General features: G+C 42.6%; 1 protein-coding gene and 1 pseudogene across 2 annotated transcripts in view; one reads left to right on the forward strand and one right to left on the reverse strand.

Annotated features, from left to right (window-relative positions):
• mgat5b (alpha-1,6-mannosylglycoprotein 6-beta-N-acetylglucosaminyltransferase B) overlaps positions 1-23221 on the reverse strand; it is an 834607-nt gene that overhangs the window by 686344 nt on the left and 125042 nt on the right. For both annotated transcript variants that reach the window (XM_080208895.1, XM_080208894.1), the window contains exon 3: positions 14188-14326. In XM_080208895.1, coding sequence (XP_080065021.1) covers positions 14188-14326 — 139 coding nt within the window. The remainder of the gene's footprint in view (positions 1-14187; positions 14327-23221) is intronic.
• On the forward strand, positions 8182-9415 carry LOC145356549 (NADH dehydrogenase [ubiquinone] 1 alpha subcomplex subunit 5-like; annotated as a pseudogene).

Here is a 23221-nt window from a genome sequence, read left to right on the forward strand (position 1 = left end):
AGTGTAGTCCAAACTCAAACCACTCACAGTGTGAAAAAGATTTTTCTCTTATCATTTTTGCTTCTTTCACCAATTACCTCAACCCTGTGTTCTCTGGTTCTTGATCTTCCTGAAAATTGGGAACAGTTTCTCTCCATCTAGCCTGTCCAGGTCACTCGTGATTTTAAATGCTTCTATCAAATCTCCTCTTGGCTTTCTTTTCTCCAAAGAGGCCCAACTTTTCCAATTTTTCTTCGTAACTGAATTTCTCACCCCGGAATCATTCTTGACAAACTCTTCCTCACTCTCTCCAATGCTTCCTAAAATACGGTGCCTAGCACTGTATGCAGCATGAGGTCCAACTAGTGTCTTATACAAACTTAACTTAACCTTCTTACTCTTGTACTTGAGGCCCCTGCTAATAAAGCCAAGGTCTCAACCTGCCCTGCCACCTTTAATGAGTTATGTATATATACACACCAATGTTCCTCTGCTCCTGAGCCTCCTTTACTGTTTTACCCTTTATTGTATACTGTCTCTCTCTGTTCTTCCTGCCCAAAATGTATCACCTCACATTCTTCTGCATAGAACTTAATCTATCACATTTCTGCCCATTCGATCAACTTGCCTATGTCCTTCCTACATTGTCCTCCTCACAGATTACAATGCTTCCAAGTTTTGTACCATCTGTAAATTTTGAAATTGTTCCCTGTACACCGAAGCTTGGATCGGAAATAGCAAAGGTTCCAATACCGATCCCCTGGAGAACATCACAATAAACCTTCCTCCAGCCTGAGAAATAACCATTAACCATTGCTCTCTGCTTCCTCAGCCAATTCTGTATCCATGTTGCTTTTATATCATGAGCTATAACTTTGCTCACAAGTCTGTTGCACAGCATTATAGTAAATGTCTTTTGGAAGTCTACGTACACCACACTAAAGGCATTGCCCTCATCAAACTTCTCTGTTACCTCTTCTTAAAAGCTACCTAAATGTTTCAATATTCATTCGGGGACCTGGGATAACAGGGGTTGGGCCTGCCCATCCCAGAATTAGTGAGACACCCAGCAGGGGTTACGTGACTCAATAAAAGGGAAGGAGGCAGGACGTGGATGGAGATGCTGCTTCCGCTTGATGGAGATGTCAATCAACAGTCAGACGAGTACTTACAATAATAGTTGACCAAATAGCCCACCATGACATTCAATGGCATTATATAGGAACAAAGAAACTAGAAGCAGGAGTAGGCCACTCAGTCCTTCGAGTCTGCTCTGTCATTCATTTTGATCAGGGCTGATCTTCAAATTAAATATCCTGATTTCCCCTTCCCCCCATATCCCTTGATCCATTTATTGCCCACCCCTTAATTTCCCTTGAGGAGATAGTGGTGAGCTGCTTTCTTGTACCGCTGCAGTCCATATGCTGCAAAATCATCCAAGAGCTAGATCTAATTTCTCCTTGAAACCAGACAACATTGTCGTCTCAATTACTTTCTGTGTTAGTGAATTCCACACATTCACCATCCTCTGGCTGAAGAAATTTCTCCTTACCTCAGTTCTAAAAGGTTTATCACTTATCTTCAAACAATGATCCCTAATTCTGGACTCTCCCACCATTGGGAACATTCTTTCTGAATCTACACTGTCCGATGATTGCTCTCCACTTGCCTGAATGAGTGCAGCTCCAACAACACTCCGGCAACTCAACACCATCCAGGACAAAGCAGCCCACTTGATTGGAACTCCATCCACCAAACTAAACATCGACTCCCTCTGCCACTGATGTACACTGACATTAGTTTCTACAATCTACAAGATTCAATGCAACATATTATGATGGTTCCTTCTGTGGCACCATTTGAACCCAAGCCCTCTACCACCTAGAGCAGCAACAGATGTTTGGGAATATCACTGCCTGCAAGTTTCCATTCAAACTACACACCACCCTGCCTGACTTGGAACAATATCATCATTTGTCATAGTCATTGGGCCAAAATCCTGGAAGTTCCTTCCTAACCGCTCCAAAGGTAATCTTACAGCACATGGGCTGCAGCGGTTCAAGAAGGCAGCTCGCCACCATCTTCTCCAGGGAAATTAAGGGACGGACAATAAATGCTGACCTAGCCAACAACGCTCTCATCCAATGAACAAATAAAAAAAACTAACTAGAAATATTCAAAAGACTAGTGCATTTTAACAGAGTTCTAGCAATGAAATAGTGAGAATCAATGACTGCACGCACATTGCCAACATAAAAGTCCCTGAATTTACTACCTAATAAGGAAATCTAGGTATGATATGCCCAATGCCCAGAATATGAAAAATATAAATGGTTTCAAGTACAGTATGGAACATTGTCTCTAAGGCGGAGGGTTGACAGTGTACCTATGAGGGACAGCTAGCATTATTGCAGACATTTCCTGAGGGATACATGGCCTATCTCTGTTAGTCTGTCACTCAGTTATGAAGTAGAATCATTCCAGTTCACTGCACTGCTGTGTCTCAGATTGGAATTCTTTATGCACTGTGACAAGGCAGCCTTCTCATCAAAGTGCATCCATTTACACTTATCAATCAGAAAATGTATGAGTGACAAAAGGAGAGGTTAAAATTTGAAACGATTGCACAGAAATCACTGAAAAAATAGCAGCACCGGTCATTATCGGTACGTAATAAATCCCATCAGTGTGTATCATGGAAGAAATGCATGGTAATTTGCAAATCATCACAAATTGCTGGACAATTTACATACGATTCCTTGCTCGCCTCTCAAAAATGATAGCTCACCACGTATCTCCCTTCCATCACCAACTGGTCAGTTTAGAATTTTCAATATACGTTCTCAGAGGAAACAGTAGAGAAGGTGATAATGTGAGGAATGATAGAGATGAAAAAAAATCTCTGATTAAGAGAGAAAATGAAAGGAATCAGAAAGGGAAAAATATGCTTTCATGTAAAGAGCTCCTCCTACAACAATTAATGACCTGCAGGAGCGAGCTCCATAGTTACAACTGTTTCTGTTCGAGGTCTTTGAGCTCAATACCAAGAAATTAGTGGAATGTGCAGTAAATATGAATGATTCTCACTGCTGACGGTTAGGAGTTGCACTTCCTGGATTCTGTTAATGATTTATGGCCCTCTCATGATACTCAACCTCAAAGACCTAGAAAGGAAACCGTTGAAACTATGGAGCTCACTTGCTTTCAGGCTGGTGGGGGCCAGATAGATCAGAGTGGGAAATAGGAAGATATTAAATGTTATATCTCAGGCAAGAAGGCGGAGAGTGGGGGGATGGGGGGCCTGCATCAGAATCATAGATTCCTGAAAGTGCCAAAGGAGGCCACTTGCCCATTGAGTGTGCACTGACTCTCTGACAGATCACCTTACTCAGGTCCTATCCCTGTAACCCCACACATTTACTCCCCTGATTCTCCTAACCTACACATCTTGGGACACTAAGGAGAAATTTAGCATGGCCATTCAATCTAACCTGCATATCTTTGGAATTTGGGGAGGAACTGGAGCACCTGGAGGAAACCCACGCGGATATGTGGAGAACGTGCTAACCACTGTGGCGCTTCTAACTGGGGGCACCCTCCCCTCAAGGAATGGAAACCTCTCTCTCCCTGCAGCCTACCCACTGATACCTCAATCGCACCCCACCCGCCTTTTAAGAAGAGGCCCTTCCCCTCACCTCCCTGAGATTCCTGCCTTGTACCTGGCCTCCATGCTCCAACGCTTAGCTGCAGTGCCTCTTCCAGCCATCGAAGCGCTGTGCCTGGATGGTGGGAGAGATGTTGGCAAATCTGAATGGCCAGCAGCTCTCCAAGGCAGGACCTCTGTCAAGCTGAGGGCAGGAGGCCCACCTGCTGCCACTTAAGATCCCGCTGGAGTGGAAACTAACAGGGGTGTGAGTGGGGTGGGATGTGGGTGTGGGTGGCAGTCAGAACCGAGCCTCTGCCATCCCAAAGATTCAGGTTTCTGACTGAAAAGTACAGATCAATGCACTTTGATAAGAAGGTCATCTTGTCAAAATACACAAAGAATTCTGTTTAGTGGGAGTGCTTTTTAACTCAAAATTTAAGAAAATATAAAACTTCTAGAAGGTTTGAGCTTGCTAGAGTGCAACATTTACAAGAGGTTTGGATTTCAGTCTGCATAATTCTATTGTAGGAAATGCACACAGATTTCTGACTTTGTACGAAAGCAAAATGTCTGAAGGATGAAACATACTTCAGGTGAAATCCATTAAACAAAGAAAATTACAGCACAGGAACAGGCCTTTTGGGCATGCAAGACTGCACTGAACATGCTGCCCCACTGAACTAAAACCCCCTACCCTTCCGGGACCATGTCCCTCTATTCCTGTCCTATTCATGTGTTTATCAAAAGAAAGAAATTGCTGGAAGATTTTTAGTGTGACGTGCCAACTCTGATTATTCAGAGAAATTAGCAAGGTTAAATCTTTAACAGTGACCTTATGGCCACATTCTTTGTTCCGATGATTTGCAGTTTATATTGACCGGGTGAGAAACATCCATAAATATTTTGAGTCATATGGACTGAAAACAAGCTTAGTGAAGAAGCATAACAAAAGCTAAATTGGGAGCGTAACTCTTCATGGAAAGTAAAATATTCTTATGTCTTAGGAAACACTGATATGAGCTCAATGGTTATAAGTAGTTTTGATTAGTACAATGGACACAGCGTGATGGAGTGCGATAAAATTGAGAACAGTTTGCTGTGTTACTGGGTATGTTTTTAGGAATAAGAAACAAAGTACATTGTGATAGTTAACATACAAGAACCAAGTATTCACATTATGAATTGTTGCCCAAATGTTTAGGTTTATTGAAAGCAAATTACTGTGGATGCTGGAATCTGAAACCAAAAGAAAAAGTGCTGTAAAATCACAGCCGGTCTGACAGCATCTGTAAAGAGAGAAAAGAACTGACGTTTCAAGTTCAGATGACCCTTTGTCAAAGCTTTGTCATCTATTTGACAAAGGGCCATCTGGACTCGAAACATCAGCTGTTTTCTCTCCTTACAGATGCTGTCAGACCTGCTGAGATTTTACAGCATTTTCTCCTCTGCTTACATTTATTTATAAATGTCACAAGTAGGCTTACATTAACACTGCAATGAAGTTACTGTGAAAATCCCCTAGTCACTATACTCTAGTGCCTCTTCGGGTACATTGAGGGAGAATTTAGCATGGCCGATGCACGTAACCAACATGTCTTTCAGACTGTGGGAGGAAACCAGAGCACCCAGAGGAATCCCATACAGACATGGGGTAATGTGTAGACTCTGCACAGTGACCCAATCCGGGAAAGGAACCCATGTCCATGGCGCTGTGAGGCAGCAGTGCTAACCATTGTGCTGCCGTGCCACCCTAATGTCTAAAATAATATCTCCACAGTCTAACAAAACATCTCCCACCTGCTAAAATGTTGCAGCATTTTCCATTTTGATTTTAGGATTCCAGAATTTGATATTTTCTTGTGCATTTTAGCAAAGCAAACATTTGGTTCAATAGCAAAAAATGGGACAAAACAGGCTAATAACCGGTGATAAGAATTTTCCATGTCCCATTTGGTTTGTGAAAAGTGAAAGCCGGGACTGTGTATTTACAAGCCAGTCCTTCACTCTGTTGCTAAGAACTGGTTTATATACATAAATCAGGCCATCACTTGTGGTCATTGACATAATAGCTGGCTGAAATGGTATTAACATTGCCTGGATATTGCTTCAGCAATGAGCAAGCAACACTTGCCATCCACTTACACTAAGACCTACCCTGAAACCTCTCAATGGCAACTTAATGTCACTGGCATTTACTGGACTGCGACACTCATTACAATGGGTCTGTGACATTTGCAAAATGCACGTTTGGTCAACCAATGAGACTGAAGACTCCTCATTGAGACAAGCAGCACGGAATTGTTCTGGTTACGTGAAGGTGATGCAAGAATCAGGGGAAATTGTGTTTCCAGCTTCTGGGGAAATTCCCAGCAGCTCATTGGAATTAAGTACAGCAGCCCACTCCCCAGAGGCGGGCAACCCTTTAGGTCAATTAGGGCCATGAGAATATGAGATGATGGCATCTCACAGGATAGATGCGAATAGCTGAGGCTGAAGGTTGATCCGATCGAGATCTACAAAACGATGAGAGGCATAGGTAGGGTGAAGAGTCAAAGCTTTTCCCCAGGGTGGAAGGATTGACTATAAAGGCGGCACAGGTTTAAGGTGAGAGGCGGTAAGTTTAGGGGAGGTGATGCAATATCCAGGCAATGTTAATACCATTCTAGACAGCTATTATGTCAGGGGCAAGTTTTTCACACAGTGGGTGGTAGGTGCCTGGAACACATTGACAGTGAAGGTGATGGAAGCAGGCACATTAGCAACATTCAAGGTGAATCTTGATAGACACATGAATGGGAGGTGAACAGAGGGATAGAAACAGTGTATCAGTGCAGGTCTAGTGAGCTGACAGGCATGTTCCTGTGCTGTATTGTTCTTTGACCTTCTTTATTCTTTAGGACGCTTCCGCCGGCTGTTAAATTTTAAAATCAGAAGACATAGGGCAAGATTTTCCAGCCTCTCCCATCAAAATCTTCCTGCTCGAGTCCCTGTGGCAGGTTGCACGGTGGTGGAGCAGGTGGTCCATGCAAAAGCCCATAGATTTAGCAGGACTGGCAGATCCTAACAGCGGCCAATGGTTCTCTGCCTGCACCAATGGAAAATCCTGCCACAGTCACAGAATAGAGGTCTTTTAACACTAAGTTGAGGAAGAATGTCTTGATTCAGAGGATGGTGAATCTTGGGAATTCTCTACCCCAAGGGGCTGTGGAAGTTCAATCACTGAACAGAATTCAATGGGTTTCTGCACAACTGATATATGGTCAATGGGGAAAAAGGGAGTAGCGTTAGCTACTCAGCCATAATCTTTTAATTAATTTATTTGTGGGACATGGGCCTTGCTGGCAGGCCAGTATTTATTTCCCATCCCTAGTTGCCCTTGAAATTGAATGGCTTGTTAGGCTATTTCAGAAGGCAGCTGAGATTCAACCACATTGTTGCAGCTCTGGAGTCACATATAGGCCAAGCCAGGTAATGATGGCAGATTTCCTTCCTAAAGGACATTAGTGAATCAGATGGGTTTTCCAACAATCGACAATGGTTTTATGGTTATCAGTAGATTCCAATTCCAGGTTTTCTTTTATTGAATTCAAATTCCACCAGCTGCCATGGTGGGATTCAAACCCAGGTCCCCAAAATATTAGCTGAGATTCCAGATTAATAATCTAGCAACAATACCTCTAGACCATCGCCTCCCCTATTTGAATGGCAGAACAAGTTCAAAAGGCCAAATGACCTACATCTGCTATTATAATTTTGGAAGATGGTGGCAGTTTCTACAGTCAGAGAGGCCATTCCCACTCCAGGGGTTGTGAAGCCCGCCAACCATTTGGCCTCTTGGGAAGAGGTTGGTGTACCACCACATTAAATATATTAAATGGCTACAAGACCTAGAAGAATCCAGGAAAGTCCGCATGTAACCTTCTGATAAGGCCAAACCTCCATCCTGAGGCTCTCCTACCATGCTGTGGAGTCTGAAACAGGAACGGTAAGTGAATATATTTAATTTAGTATAAAATCATGTACAGAAAATTAAAAATGAAGGAAGATGGCCAGAAGCATGACACAAAGAAAAGAAAAACAGAAATAAAAAAAATTAAAATTTTAATTGTAGAAAGAATTTTCAACAAATTTATAATCTGAAGGAATGAGTCCCCATAATTGCAAATGTAAATAATCAGGATAAAAACAGGTTGTTTGGCAGTATCAATGACTTCTCATACTTTTAGACATTCACTTACATTTAAGTAGAATAGCCTTAACATTTTCTGGCATGTTTCATTGGCATCGCATGACAAAGTACACCAAACTGATACACTTGTATTTTTTTTCCAATGTGCAGGCTATTGGTGAGGTACTGGTGTCCATGGAGTTTAAGGAGCAGGGCAAATCAGACAACAGTTTTCCAGATTTACTTTGCCTGTATTAACACTGAAAGTTGTTATATGATTTAATATATAATAACCATCATTGATAGCCTCAGCATTATTCTTAATGCAAAATACATCATTTTCTGTATTCATGGGCTGAATATGACCCCACAGTGCACCACGGTGGCAATGGCTAGAATCCGGAAGAAAATGGCTAAGTTGCTGGGCCTTGCTGTGGCCCAGAATCCTCATGAGATGTTGGAAGTTTTGTACTCCAGAATTCTTACTGTCCTGCAATCCATCCCCCAGGATGCAGCCCATAGAAAGTTTACTGACAGACCATCAATGAACGGTTTCACTTGATAAAATCAGAGTGTTATTAGCGGGGGTTGATCGAGCCTCTGAGAACTAACACAAACACCTAAAGAGCAGTACCTCGCTTTATAATCTGTGACCTGCTCTTCAGCAACTTCTAATGGTTAAATACAAAATAAATCTCTGACCCTCACTCTAAAGTCAACACGCAACAATTTATTTCATAGTGAACAAATTATCTAAATGATTAACTATTCCCAAATAAATCTCTTCTAACATATTAACTATTCCTGAATAATACAAGATTCTAATGATGTGTTGTTCAAATAAATACAATCCCCATTCATTAATAAGGTAGAATTTGGTCACTCTCTAAGTTACAACCAGGTTTAGTGTCTTCTGGAATATTCTGGGCCTTCTCTGTTGATTCTTCTGTATGGAACTTCTTTCATCTTTTATACCTTTGCAATCTAGATGATGCTTTCTCTAGTCATAGATGAAGCTACGAGAGCCAACAATTCTCTCTCTCTCTCTAGAGCCAAGAGCTGTTAGCTCTGGCAGATGCTCTTGTCTTTCTGTCCCCTTGTCCCCTTCTTTTATACCCATGATGACATATCAATATTTCCCACAATAAGATTGGTCCTAGATTGTCAACTCCATCAGATTTAAATGTAATAGGTTTTTGGTATCTAAGTGCCTGATTCAAATTGGTTGGTTAATTCAAAAGCCTGATGTTTTGGTAAAACTGTTTCTTGGCCTTTTGATACAAATGTTTCAGTTTGGGCTCTCTATGTTCTTGCATTTTAAACACAGAAAAGGCACCACCTTTTAATGGGGCCACCCAATGCTTTCCCCACCTAGCATTTTACAGTTTTACAAACACCAAATTCTAACTTCCTATCTCCCAGTCTACAATTACTCTACCCAAATTCACAACAGGAGCATGATGTTCAAAAACTAGAACACAAAAAGCAACCACGGACAGATAGAGGAAATCATTTCAGAGGCTGAGAATAAGCTTTCTCTGGCATATAAAATGGCCAAGTGGAAACCTTGGGAGCGATTAATAGAAGGAGCCCCTCACAATCAATGGAAATGGCCACTTTAAACTTTATGTCAATGACATTGCTTTATTTGGCAAACCATAATGCCTGTTCTGTCAGTTCTAACCTGTGTGGCAGTTATTAAAATGAAGAGAAGAGAAGAGAGAGAGAACAACCCAGCACGGGAAACAGGCCCTTCGGCCCAACGAGCCCGCGCCGCCGCATCGCCCTACACCTATTCTACCCTGCATGTCTACGAATGGGACCCTACTCAGTCAGATTCAGGGAAGAAATAGTGTCAATTTGGTGGAAACCAATTAGCCTAAGAGCACATCTTTGGGGTGTGGGAGGAAACCGGAGCGCCCGGAGGAAACCCACGCAACCACAGGGAGAATGCGCAAACTCCCACAGACACAGGCCCAAATCCATGTATCTGCACAGCTAGCAATGCTTGTCACTGAGCTGTTGTGGAGCCCGTCTATCGGTCCAGGATCAAGCACACACACCGACATGAAGTACTAGGCCACTCCTGGACTTCCAAGAGCAGCCCACGCACAACCCGCCGTGTGCATGCCCCTCGCTTGACACGAGGTGGACCTCCACCTGTGGAATAAAGACAAAACATATTAATCATACAGCCTGCCCTTCCGGTGTCTCCCGAGGTTTAACCCTATTTAATAGCCCCTACCATATCCCTCCATTCTCGTTTCACTCATATGCCTATCTAACTGCATCTTAAACGAGTCCAACGTGCCTGCCTCCACCACCCTACTCGGTAGCGCATTCCAGACCCCCACAACTCTCTGTGTAAAGAACCTTCCTCTTACCTCCAAATTATACCTCCCCCCCCTCACCCTTAAGTGATGACCTCTTGTGTTCGTACCCAGTCTAGGGAGCAGTCTCTCACTATTAACTCTATCTATTCCCTTCAGTATCTTATATACCTCTATCATGTCCCCTCTCAATCTCCTTCTTTCCAAGGAGAATAGCCCCAGTCTCTTCAGTCTCTCCTCGTAACCCAGTCCCCCCATGCCAGGCAACATCCTGGTAAACCTCCTCTGCACCCTTTCCAGAGACTCCACGTCCTTCCGGTAATAAGGTGACCAGAACTGGACGCAGTACTCCAAATGCGGTCTAACCAACGTTCTGTATAACTGAAGCATTAGACGGCAGCTTTTATACTCTAAGCCCCTTCCTATAAAGGCTAACATCCCATAAGCCTTCCTAACAACGTTCTCCACTTGTGACAACCTTCATGGATTTGTGGACCTGCACTCCCAGGTCTCTCTGTACGTCTATACTCCTAATCGGCCTACCTTTTATCACATAGCTCCTCTCTGCATTATTCCTTCCAAAATGCATCACCTCGCATTTGTCAGGATTAAATGCCATCTGCCACCTATCTGCCCACTGCACCAACCTATCTATATCCTGTTGTATCACCTGACAATCCAGTTCTGTACCCGCCAACCCTGCCATCTTGGTGTCATCAGCAAACTTGCTGATCACACCACCTACTCCCTCTTCTAAGTCATTTATGTAGACTACAAAGAGGAGAGTTCCCAGTACCGAGCCCTGCGGCACACCACTGGTCACTGGCCTCCAGCCCGACAAGGTACCCTCCACAACTACCCTCTGTCTCCTATTTCCCAACCAGTTCTCAATCCACCTAGCTACCTGGCCTCGTATCCCATGCGCCTTAACCTTTTCTACCAGCCTACCGTGAGGGACTTTGTCAAATGCCTTACTGAAATCCATATAGATGACATCAACGGCTCTCCCATCGTCAACCGTTTTTGTCACCTCCTCAAAGAATTCCACCAGATTCGTAAGGCAAGACCTCCCTCTAACAAAGCCATGTTGCGTATCCCTAATCAGATCGCAACGCTCCAAATGCTCATACATCCTACCCCTAAGTATTTTTTCCATTAACTTCCCTACCACCGACGTCAAACTCACCGGCCTATAATTCCCAGGGTTATCCCTACTACCTTTTTTGAACAACGGGACCACATTTGCTACCCTCCAGTCTTCTGGGACCTCACCTGTGTCCAACGAAGAGACAAAGATGTGCGCCAGAGGCCCAGCAATTTCATCTTTCGCCTCCCTAAGCAGCCTGGGATAAATACCATCAGGCCCAATGAATCTCTGAAACATAAAAAAGTAGCATGTGCAGCTACAATACAAATGCACACAGTATACTCTGTATCAGTTACAATGAATATAAGCCTTCTAAGGTAGCACAATTAAACAATTCATAGATTGGGGTGCCGATATACCTCTGGAAGTGAGTCGCTATGCAGTGATTCAATTAAAGAGCTCTAATGACATCAATTGACAAAAAAAGTGAGTGCTTCATAATAATTACATGATGTCATTAATAGCTCTTAGTACAAGAAAACTTTGATGTAGAAATGTTTTCCGGTATTCATTGTTCAATAACTTACATTTAACCAGAAACAGAAAATGCCCGAAAATTGCAACAGGTCTGACAGCATCTGTGGAGAGAGAGTACGGCCAATGTTTCGGAGTCAGGTCATCCAGATTTGAAACATCGGCCGGAACTACCACCTTGCCCGCCACGGAATTGGAGTAGGCAAGGGTCCAACAATGAAAATCTCCATTGGGCTGAAATTTCCAGTCTCACTCCAGCGAGGCCGTAAAATCCTGTCCATAGGCTCTATCCTCTCTCCACAGGTGCTGTCAGACCTGCTGAGATTTTCCAGCACTTGGTTTTTCTTTCCAATCTCAGCATCCACAGTATTTAGTCTTTGCATTTAAATACCGCCTTTTAATACAGCACACTCCCTCAAGGCATTTTAACTGAAATATAAGAACAATTAAGACATACAGAAAGCCACGGGTGGTCAAATTAAAGACATTATTGTAAGCTTAGTGCATAGAATGGAGGTGGAGAAAGACCCGGAGACATTTAGAATTCCAATGGTGCAGAGAGGTTTGGGAATAAAGTATGGGCCAGCTTTGGATGACCAACGGATGCATGAAAGGAGGCAATGTTGGTGAAGGTTTTGTAGGTGAGGCCATGTAGAGATTTCAATACAAGGACCAGGAGCTCAGATTTAATGCATTAGGAAATGGAGGTAAATGTAGGTCAATGTCATCAAGGGGGATGGACATGCTTCCATAATGCAGGACAGGAAACAAGTGCTTGAGCTGAGTTAGATTTTATGGCAGAATAGAGGTCAACGGGAAGAACACAGGAAAACTTTATGAATGACATAGATTGTGTTATAAGCAGTGATGGCGAGGTATAAATGGCATACGACTGTGCAGGTGGTATAAGTCAGAAGTTGGACAGGGTGTGGAATTTCAAACTCAGCTCTGTGTTAAACAGAATACCAATGTTTTGAAAGTCCTCCTTCAGGATGAGCAAGTACCAGCAAGGAGATGCAGTAAACTTTAAGGTTGAAATGAACATGTCAATCATTTCACTCTTTCCATGGAAAGGTAGCATTATCTGCAGTTTTTCTTCCCCCGCAACAGTGCATTAAAAATACTCACCGCTTAGTACGTATTACACAAAAATCAGTAAGGTTGCTTAATGGCAAATTCTAATGTACGTCCTAAATGCAGCTTTGATCCAAGCCATACATGCACACACAAACCATCCAGTAGCTCAAAACATTTATATTCAAGAAGATATTAAATTGCTGTGCAAAATTACTTTCAGGAGTCATCCCTACTTTGATGCCAAAAGTGGATATAAATTGCACAGAAAATCCAACAGCCAACAATGAATTTGATTTCATAGTAATAATTGCTGAGTGATGATTTTTTTATCCAGGACATTAGGAAAACTCTCTGCTCCACTATAAATATTGCCCTGGGGTCTTGAATGTCCACATGAACAGCCAGAAACTCAATTTAAAATCTTATCTGTAAGGCAGTGAGGCAGCCAATGCAGCACTCATTCAGTATTGCACTGGAATGTAAATTCAGATTAAGTGTTCAAAAGGATGGGGTGTACTTTGTTGTGTGACTGCATGCATTTTAATTTAAAAGTGCTCAGCAGATCAAGGATTGGAGGATAGCCCTGCTCATGGTAGGCAGCATAGAGTCACATGGTAATAGACTCTAAGAGAACAGTCTGGAGTAACACTTTGTAGGTAAGTAGTATGGAACAGCACCACACACAACCATACCTTGGATCTGTAAATAGTTAAAAGACTAGCAATAAAGAGTTCACATTTAAGTGTACAGATCTCAAGGTCTCCTTATTAAGATATCACTGCGTACACTATTGTAACAGGGTGGACATGTAATTTTCCAACTCAGAGACAAACATTTCAACAATTGAGCCAAAATTACATTAAATGCAATATTAAATTTACTTGGAAAAGCTGATAGACAACGAAGAGACTATAAAAGATGAGAAATATCCACGACCTTTGCTCTTCATTACCTGTCAGTTGCAGTAGCAAAATGCAACCAATTATAAAGCATCAACATTTTCTGACGGGAACGTTTACTGCAGAGGAATCCAATTTTAATAAACACAAGATCATTATTTCTTGTATATGTTTATAAAATACCCAAAAGCTAAATATTCAATTTCTGTGAAATTGCTTGTTTTACCCTAATGGCAACAAACATTGACAAGTGACAATTAATTTGGAAACTGTACAGATTTGTTTTATTAAAGGGCTGGTTCATAAAAATTGCAATTTTTCTTCATAAGCCCATATTTATTTCTGCCTCTTTGCGCAGCATGTTGTTGTGCATGTTTTAAGTGTGCGAGTTAGTGTGTGGCAGCGAGCCAGAAGTCGTATCAAAGAACGCAAGCTGTCAAAATCGTTCACTCTATGTTAGAACTTACTGATTTAATGCAGAGTTGAGTTCCTCCAACTTTCTGAAGTCGCTCACATTTTCCAGTTTTGCTAGTGGCTCCATCCGCTTCACTATTATTTCCAGCATATCTGTCATCTTCCTCAGCACGCGTGACTCTAAACCAATTCCTATCAATACCGGAAAAATCACTTTATTAGTACAATGATGAAACTATACAGTGAAAGCTAAGGACATGTTATACAGAAACATTGGTGAGGAAATACTGGCAAATAGGATTTAGGAAACACAGGGGCTAATTATTTAGCCTCTCGCAGCCCTCCACTGCACCACTGCGCTTAGCCTTTCCTCCTCAGATATATCCCAAGGATCGAAGTTCAGGCACCACCATTCTGAGGCCCTGGGTTGGATTACCTAGTCCTGTACCCTGCCCTGAAGTGCTCAGCATCTGACTGGAAGCCAAGCCTGTGAATCAAACTGACCACCAGGCAGAGAACTGGTCAAGGACAAAGTTCAGAACCTCGCCCCAATCCATCCCACAACTTGTGCACCATGCCCTTCTTAATAGCCAAGCCTCTGATTCCATAACCCCAAGAAATCACCTTAAAATTCCTAATTGGTCTGGTTTCCTAAGTTCTGCAAATGAATGTACTCAATACCAGGGTATTGCAATATCGATTAGTTTAAGCTCTGCTGAAGCAAGATAATACGTGATCTTCAGTTCCATCCCTTTGACAATAAAATTCAAGCCTCAGAATGTAATAGAATGGAGAATATTTGAAACAAAACGTATGTTTTTTTTTAAAATTGATGCTCACTCTATAAAGGATCATTTTAGATTCAGAAGTTAAAAATCACGATGATTTTGGATGTTGCCAAACATATTTTAGTTGCAAGGATCTGCATAAAAAGAACACTCTGCTATATAAATTTGAGCAATTTTACTTCTCAGTAGCTAAACAGAAATCACTTCTCATCCATGTTCTGCAAGTACTACTGGTGTACAGTCCTGTTGTACAACATGATTTCAGCCCGGGTTGGTGCTTGCTTGTAAAATTTAATAGAATACAATGGAGGAGATTGTGAGTACATCAGTTTGGACTTGCTATATGCCAGAGTTAAATCAAAGTGCATGATAGAAAAATCTGCTGACTTTAGTTCTCTCTCTGCAAATGATTTACCACAAGAGAATCGAAACTTCAAACTGGCTATGGTCTGTCAGTCGGCAGCACATGAGCTAAATTAATATAAAAATTGATCAATATGTTAGATCAAAACGTTTTTTTAATCTGGTGCCTATGCTTTGCACTATACTTCACTGTACCATGTGCGTACACAAAATAATCCATAAGGTATGGATGAGGAAATCAGTGAAAAGTAAATGTTGAATGCACATATCTGAACAAATCTGATCACCATTTAGAATAATCCATCAACCAAGTTAATAGAAAAATCATTAGAGTTATTCCAAATAAATTGGATGTCACAATGAGTTAATGCAGTCAAGGGATGAGCTTCAATAGCTTCCATGGCCTTTTCTTCTTTCTGTCCTTGTATGTTCTAAATATACATTCTTTAATGGAGATCCTGTTGAAGAAGGTGGCCACTCAGTTACTGAATTGCTTCCAAGGTACTTTATCAGACTTATTTAGTAGAAAATTGTTTTTTTAATTTATTCTTTCATGGGATACGGGTGTCATTGGCTCGGCCAGCATTTATTGCCCATCCCTAACTGCCCGTGAGGAAGTATCGATGAGCTGCCTTCTTGAACTGCCGCAGTCCGTGTGGTGTTGGTACACCCGTAGCGATGTTAGGAAGGGAGTTCTGGAATTTTTCCCCTGACAGTGAAGGAACGGCAGTGTTGTTCCAAGTCAGAATGGTGCGCGATTTGGAGGGGAACTTGGAGACTGGATAGAGGAAGCATCTTTCTCACCACAGGAGGGATTGTATCAAGAACCCCCTACAGCATAAAAATTAAATACAATCAAGTTACAGCAGCAACAAAACCAGATTGTCTTGTGCAATGTCAAAATAACAAAGCTGCATAATATTTATCTGATTAGCAGTAAAGACTGCTGACTATGTAGATTATGTGGAAATCACAATGAACTTTGCTTAACATTAGAGTAAAAAACAAGCGTGCAAAAATTGCTTGTGATTTCTGAATGAGTATTTGTAGGGCAAAAACAGCCTGCTGATATCACACTATGGGTGGGATTTTATGGTCTTGTTTGGGTGAGACTGGAAATTCCTGCCCAGGGTTAATGGAGATTTCCGTTGTCGGACACTCGCCCATGCCAATTCCATGGCAGGTGAGGTGGTAGAGTTCTGGCCATTCTGTCTGCTTCACTGGTTACTCCAGTAATTTCCTATTTAATTTACTTAAACCAAAATACAGTAAAACAACAGCATTATTTTAGTATTGTCACATTTGCAGAAATGACCTTGAACGTACAATATAATCGTCTGACTGCAAGCTATTCTTAATCACAATTGTAAACCTCGGGGCAGTAGTTTGTCACTATTAGCCATGAGCAGAGCCAATATTTATAATGTGTTATTTATCAGCAAATGACTACATTGTCTTAATTCTTTGTGCGCTTGTTTTTGAACTGATCTGAACACGAGTGACTCCAGTGCTAATTGTCACCTAATACCAAGATTTGTGGAATATGTTCAACAAAGCTCCATGTTGTTACAGCACTTAGTGAATACATCAACTCATTATCCCAAGTAATTACGTTATTTCATGATCAAAAATCAATAAGCAAATTGCTGCAACTAAATCTACTCTTCGTACTGACAATGTTAATATTCACCTCGAATAATTGCTGGTATCGTACCTTTGTGATAAATAACATTCAGAGGATGTAATGCTAATATCCATCAGTCAGTTATCATTTTAGTGAATCTAGTGACATTATTGGTTGTTATATCCTTGCAAATAGAATGGCATTTGAGTAGAAATGCAGACTGACCTCAGCTACCACAGCTAGTGGCATTGACATACCCTTGCTTGATTTTTGTAGTGTTGTTTATTTGATAGCAATTTTTCCTTGATGTGCGCGTTTCCCATAAAGCCATTTTGAAAAGTACATCAGAGTCACTTGCCCACAGCCTAGGCAGATGGACTTAAAATATCACTAAAAGGGTGACACATTGCAGCATGCAGAGGGAAGGTGCTGAGAAGGCCAATATATATTTTTTAATTCTCCATTGAGGAAGCATATGCTCTCTACTCAACACTTAGTTTGATCACCTGTCCAGATGAAGAAACTACAGTGTAGGAAATTAGGAGTAGAAACACACAGCAGCACCGCTTCCTCCAGTGCAGTAGCATGATCAAGTTGCCTTTATTAAATGGTTATGGAACTCTCATTAAGTTAGGGCAGCAGAATATTTTACAAAGTTAATTAGACCATCAAGTTCTGCGTGAAGCTGTCTTTAAATAAATTGGCCTTGCCGAATGAGAATCATACAGCTCCCAAAATAAGACATTTGGTCCAAAGTGACTGTGCCAGCTCTCAGAAAATGTTATCCAGTTGGTCCCATTCATCTGTCTTTTCCCCATAGTGCTGCATTGTTTTCTATTTAAGTGCATATGTGACTTCCTTTGCCAAATTAATATTCAATCTTTGTCCATAGTCCATTTCCGGTGTCCCCTATGCCAAGATTATAGTTAAGAAAGCCCACCAACGCGTCGACTTTCTCAGAAGATTAAGGAAATTTGGCACGTCAGCTATGACTCTCGCCAGCTTTTACAGATGCACCATAGAAAGCATCCTTTCTGGTTGTATCACAGTTTGGTATGGCTCCTGCTCTGCCCAAGGCTGCAAGAAACTACAAAAGGTCATGAATATAGCCCAATCCATCACGCAAACCAGCCTCCCATCCATTGGCCCTGTCTACATTTCCTGCTACTTCGGGAAAGCAGCCAGTATAATTTAGGACCCCCATGCACCCTGGACATTTTCTGTTCTACCTTCTTCCATCAGGTAAAAGAAACACAAGTTGAGATCATGTTCCAACCAACTCAAGAGCAGCTTCTTCCCTGTTGCCATCAGACTTTTGAATAGACCTACCTCACGCTATACTGATCTTTCTCTGCACCTTAGCTATGACCATAACACTACATTTTGCACTCTCTCATTTGTTAGCACTGCTGCCTCACAGCGCCAGGGACCCAGTTTGATTCCCATCCTGGGTGACTGTGCAAAGTCTGCACGTTCTCCTTTGTCTGCATGGATTTCCTCTGGGTGCTCCAGTTTCCTCCTACAATCCAAGAGATGTGCTGGTTATGTGCATTGGCCATGCTAATTCTCCCTCAGTGTACCCGAACAGGCACTGGAGTGTGGCGACTAGGGGATTTTCACAGTAGCTTCACTGTGGTGTTAATGTAGCCTACATGTGACATTAATAAATAAATTTTTTTTAAAACTTAAACACTATCTGCTTCTTTGCAATGAGGGAACATATTGAACCACTGGCTTTTGTAACTTTCCTTCATAAATCTTCCAATTATTTTGCACTCTAGTGCTAATTTTTGCTTACCTCAGACAGACATGTTTTTGAGTTAGAGGTTAACCAGCCTCAATTTCTTCAAAATCTTACTCAGAAACATACATACCTCCACTTTGGTGGACCAGCAGCAGGATTTCATGTCTAACAGGCAAGGTAAATATATTCTTTTCTGTACTGCTAGGGTTGTGGAATGAATTCATATCTTCGAGCACTCAGAAGTCATGCTGACCCAGTCCACAAACAACAGAAGCACTTCTCCCATTTTGATGAACACAGTGTTGTGACTGAAGACTGCTTGAAACCACAGGCTGCATGCTACTGTTTGGATTTTGGCCAGTTTCCAGCTCAGGCCTTGAATAGTATCATTGGTTTCACATAATACTGAGCTGTGTATTGAAGCTTTTTTTTTAAAAAGACGTTTCATCTTTAATCCTTTTGGAAAGATATCACATTGACGCAGATGGAGTGACACCATATAATCGGATTCTGTTTGTTTTGTGGCTCCGCACAGCAGACAACTCCTGACATTTTCACGGGCCACACAGTCACGAGCTCATCATCTTTTGATATCTTTGCTAGCCTATGAGAAACATTTCGACTTAAGACAGCAAACATTGCGGGGAAAAGGAGAGCATTCTTGACAGCCTAAAATGGATGTTGTAAGAAAAGGAAGGGTATTTTGGAAGATCTTCCTCCTGACCCCAGCCTATCTAACATCAATGGGATCGTTAAAATGGTAGGATAGGGGGAGGGTGTTCTCTTCACTCTGCTAAGCATTCCAACCCAGGATTCTGGAATGAAAAGCACAACAGCATCCACAGGCAGCCAAATATCTAATTTCATAGAGTCCCTACAGCGCAGAAGGCCATTCAGCCCATCGAGTCTGTACTGACCACAATCCCACCCAGTCCCTTATTCCCATAACCCCACATATTTACCTTGCTAATCCTCCTGACACTAGTGGCAATTTATTACAGCCAATCAACCTAACCCGCACATAGAACATAGAACACTACAGCACAAACAGGTCCTACGGCCCACGAGTTGCGCCGATCACAACACCTACCAATCCATAGACCTATCTATAAACCCCAATCCCACTAAATCCCATATACTCATCCAGAAGTCTTTTAAAAGACCCCAGCGAGTTCGCCTCCACCACCACTGACGGCAGCCGATTCCATTCACTCACCACCCGCTGAGTGAAAAACTTACCCCTAACATCACTTCTGTACTTGCCTCCCCGCACCTTCAATCTGTGCCCTCTCGTAGCGACCATTTCAACCCGGGGAAATAGCCTCTGAGAATCCACCCTATCTATTCCTCTCAACATTTTATAAACTTCTATCAGGTCGCCTCTCAACCTTCGTATCTCCAGGGAGAAGAGTCCCAGCTCCCTCAACCTATCTTCATAAGGCATGCCTCCCAATCCAGGCAACATCCTTGTAAATCTCCTCTGTACCCTTTCAATAGCTTCTACGTCCTTCCTATAGTGAGGCGACCAGAACTGCGCACAGTACGCCAAGTGAGGCCTGACAAGGGTCTTATAAAGTTGCAGCATTACCTCCCGACTCCTAAACTCAATCCCTCGATTAATGAAGGCCAGTACACCATACGCCTTCTTGACCACATCCTCCACCTGCGAGGCCGATTTAAGAGTCCTGTGGACCCGGACCCCAAGATCCTTCTGCTCTTCAACACTGCTAAGACTCCTGCCCTTGATAGTGTACTCGTTCATCCCGTTGGTCCTGCCAAAATGGACGACTACACATTTATCCGCGTTGAAGTCCATCTGCCACTTCTCCGCCCAGTCCTGCATCCTATTTATGTCCTGCTGCAACTTCTGACATCCTTCCAGACCATCCACAACACCACCGACCCTCGTGTCATCGGCGAACTTACTAACCCATCCCTCCACTTCCTCATCTAGGTCATTTATGAAAATGACAAACAGCAAGGGTCCTAGAACAGATCCCTGGGGCACTCCACTGGTGACTGACCTCCATGCAGAAAAAGACCCATCCAGAAGCACTCTCTGCCTTCCTCAGGCAAGCCAGTTCTGGATCCACAAAGCCAAAGCCCCTTGGATCCCATGCCCTCTCACCTTCTCAAGAAGTCTTGCATGGGGGACCTTATCAAACGCATCTTTGGACTGTGGGAAGAAACCGGACGATCCGGAGGAAAGCTACCCAGACACGGGGAGAAAGTGCAAACTCCACACAGACAGCAACCCGAGGCTGGAATTGAACTTGGGTCCCTGACACTGTGAGGCAGCAATGCTAACCACTGTGCCACCCTGACATCAGTATAGGCATAATGCAATTTGAATTCCCAGGGTTAAGAAATATAGCTCCAGTTCACAGGAATATTGTTTGGCTGTATACATAGGGGTTCAAGGCCACAATTGTTCTAATAGGGAGAATGGTGATGATGGATTCCAGAGGAGGTTTCAAAAGAGAGCAGGATGCATATTTGATTGTGGTGAATTTAGAGGGCCATGGAAATAGGGCTGGAGAATGGGACTAGCTGCGTAACTCTTTCGGGAGCCAGTGCAAAGACAATGGGCCGAATATCCTCCTGTGCTGTAAAATTCCATGGATTCTGTTACTCACAATGACAGATTACTATTATTTTGTCACTCAAGAACCACTTCAACGCAGTCTTTGCTTTAAGACGACATTGATTATGGAAAGAGAGGATGCAAGATTAGAGATGTAAATAGCACATAATAGAAACCTTTAAATTTCACATTGATACAGGTTTTTCTTTGTTAAAGTTTGGAATGGAAACTAGTATTGAGAGGAAGCTGTGAAATCTAGGAGGGCAGACTGTATGTGTGCAGGAAATGAGCACAATTTGCTTAGAGGGTGTAACATGCAATATTTATATCAAATAAAAATTGGTCAATGGTAGGTATCCATCTGTGAAAATAGTTTCCCACAATAGCTCCGTTCTAACCCAATTCAGGTTGTATTTTACCCCATCATCTTACTACGGGGTTGGAGTGCTGTCCCCAGGCCTGTCACACATTGCCTTCTAGACTAGGGCTAAATTTACAGAGCCAATAGCAGATACTCAGCGTGCTCTGCCCGAATTGTAAAGCAACATCCATCCCTACCACTTAAATGTGCAGAATATGTGGGAGCGATTTTGAGCCCACACTCTCCGTCTGTGGGAATGGTGCTCAAAATCTGGAACGCGCGATTTGTGCCATGCGCGTTTCTGAGTTCCAATCTTACCAGCTTCTTGCCAGTGGAGTGATATGAAACACACCGTGGGACTGCAAAAAGATCATTTTGATACATTAGCATGACACGAGTGCGCACTCTCTCTGGGACTACCACTCCCGATCCCTCCCACTCACCCGATTGCATATTTAGCAGGCACCAGCATGATGTTACATTTGCGCCATTTACAACAGGTTCACCCAGATAGAACCGGTCATGAGAGTCTCCCTGTAGTTGCAAAGATAAGCATAATCCCCCAGTGGAGAGGAACATGGCCAGGCAGTGGCCTAGCAATGAGCTCTATCATGGGGTGGAGGATTTATTCAATGTGGTGGTGGCCAGGACCAGAAGGAAGGATGACAAGCAGGAGAGGGGGTAGTGTGTGGTGGGGGTGGGTGCTGGCTCAGACTACGTGGTCTACGAGGAGGAGTGAGAAAAGGGGCAGATGATTGAGGTGGGGTGGGGTGGAGTAGAAAAGTGGCAATTCCGATGGGTGGTTGGAGAGAGGGGTCCCTGAGAACTCCCTGGTGAACTGAAGGGAGTTTTCTTTACTCAGGTTCTCACTGGGGCTTCCTTTCAAGATGGCCCCTGATCTCTGTGCAGCAAGGTTTTGCCAATATGTTGAGGCCCTGTCCCTGTATATTGTGGCATGAAACATACTCCCTTGGTTTTTTTTGGCAGAATTGCAAGCCCGAGAGAGAAATGCATTGGTTTTCTCAGCGGAAACAACACTGCCATTTTTTGGTAACATTTCACCATCTGTTTTAATGTTGTGTGCACTGCAGAAACTTTGCTGGTGAGATTAATCTCACTGCTGGTATGTCTGCATTCTGCTGAGTTGTGGGATTCCTCTAACTGGACACATCAGTCATGATTGCAAATAGTCACTCTGGTCTCACCCGCGAGCCAATGGCCATTTTCTGGCAGCTTTGAAATAATGCAAATGCATGAAGTGCTGAAAAATGAAGGCATCATCATTCTCCATTGGATAAATGACATTAATGTACAAGATGACATTTCTGTCCCCTGCATAGTTATGAAGCGATACAATTTTTTTTTAAACTCACATGGTGCATTATTGCTGGATCTGAGCAGGCCTGATGGTAGGTTACACAAGTAATGAATGCTCTTGGACTCTTGAGAACCCTGCCGAGCTGTACATTACAGTATATGCCCTTTCTACTAGCTGACATCAGGTCAGGCAGCATTCTGGGGAGAAGCAAAGGTTAATAATCTTTCATCAGAATTGGAAACATTTGGAGATATCATAGGTTTAAAGCAAACAGGGAGGCAGCGGAAGAGAAGGAAGGGGGTAGT

Source organism: Carcharhinus amblyrhynchos, chromosome 21 (genome assembly GCF_965287045.1).
Source record: "Carcharhinus amblyrhynchos chromosome 21, sCarAmb.v2.hapA, whole genome shotgun sequence".
In the NCBI taxonomy this organism is placed as follows: Eukaryota; Metazoa; Chordata; class Chondrichthyes; order Carcharhiniformes; family Carcharhinidae; genus Carcharhinus; species Carcharhinus amblyrhynchos.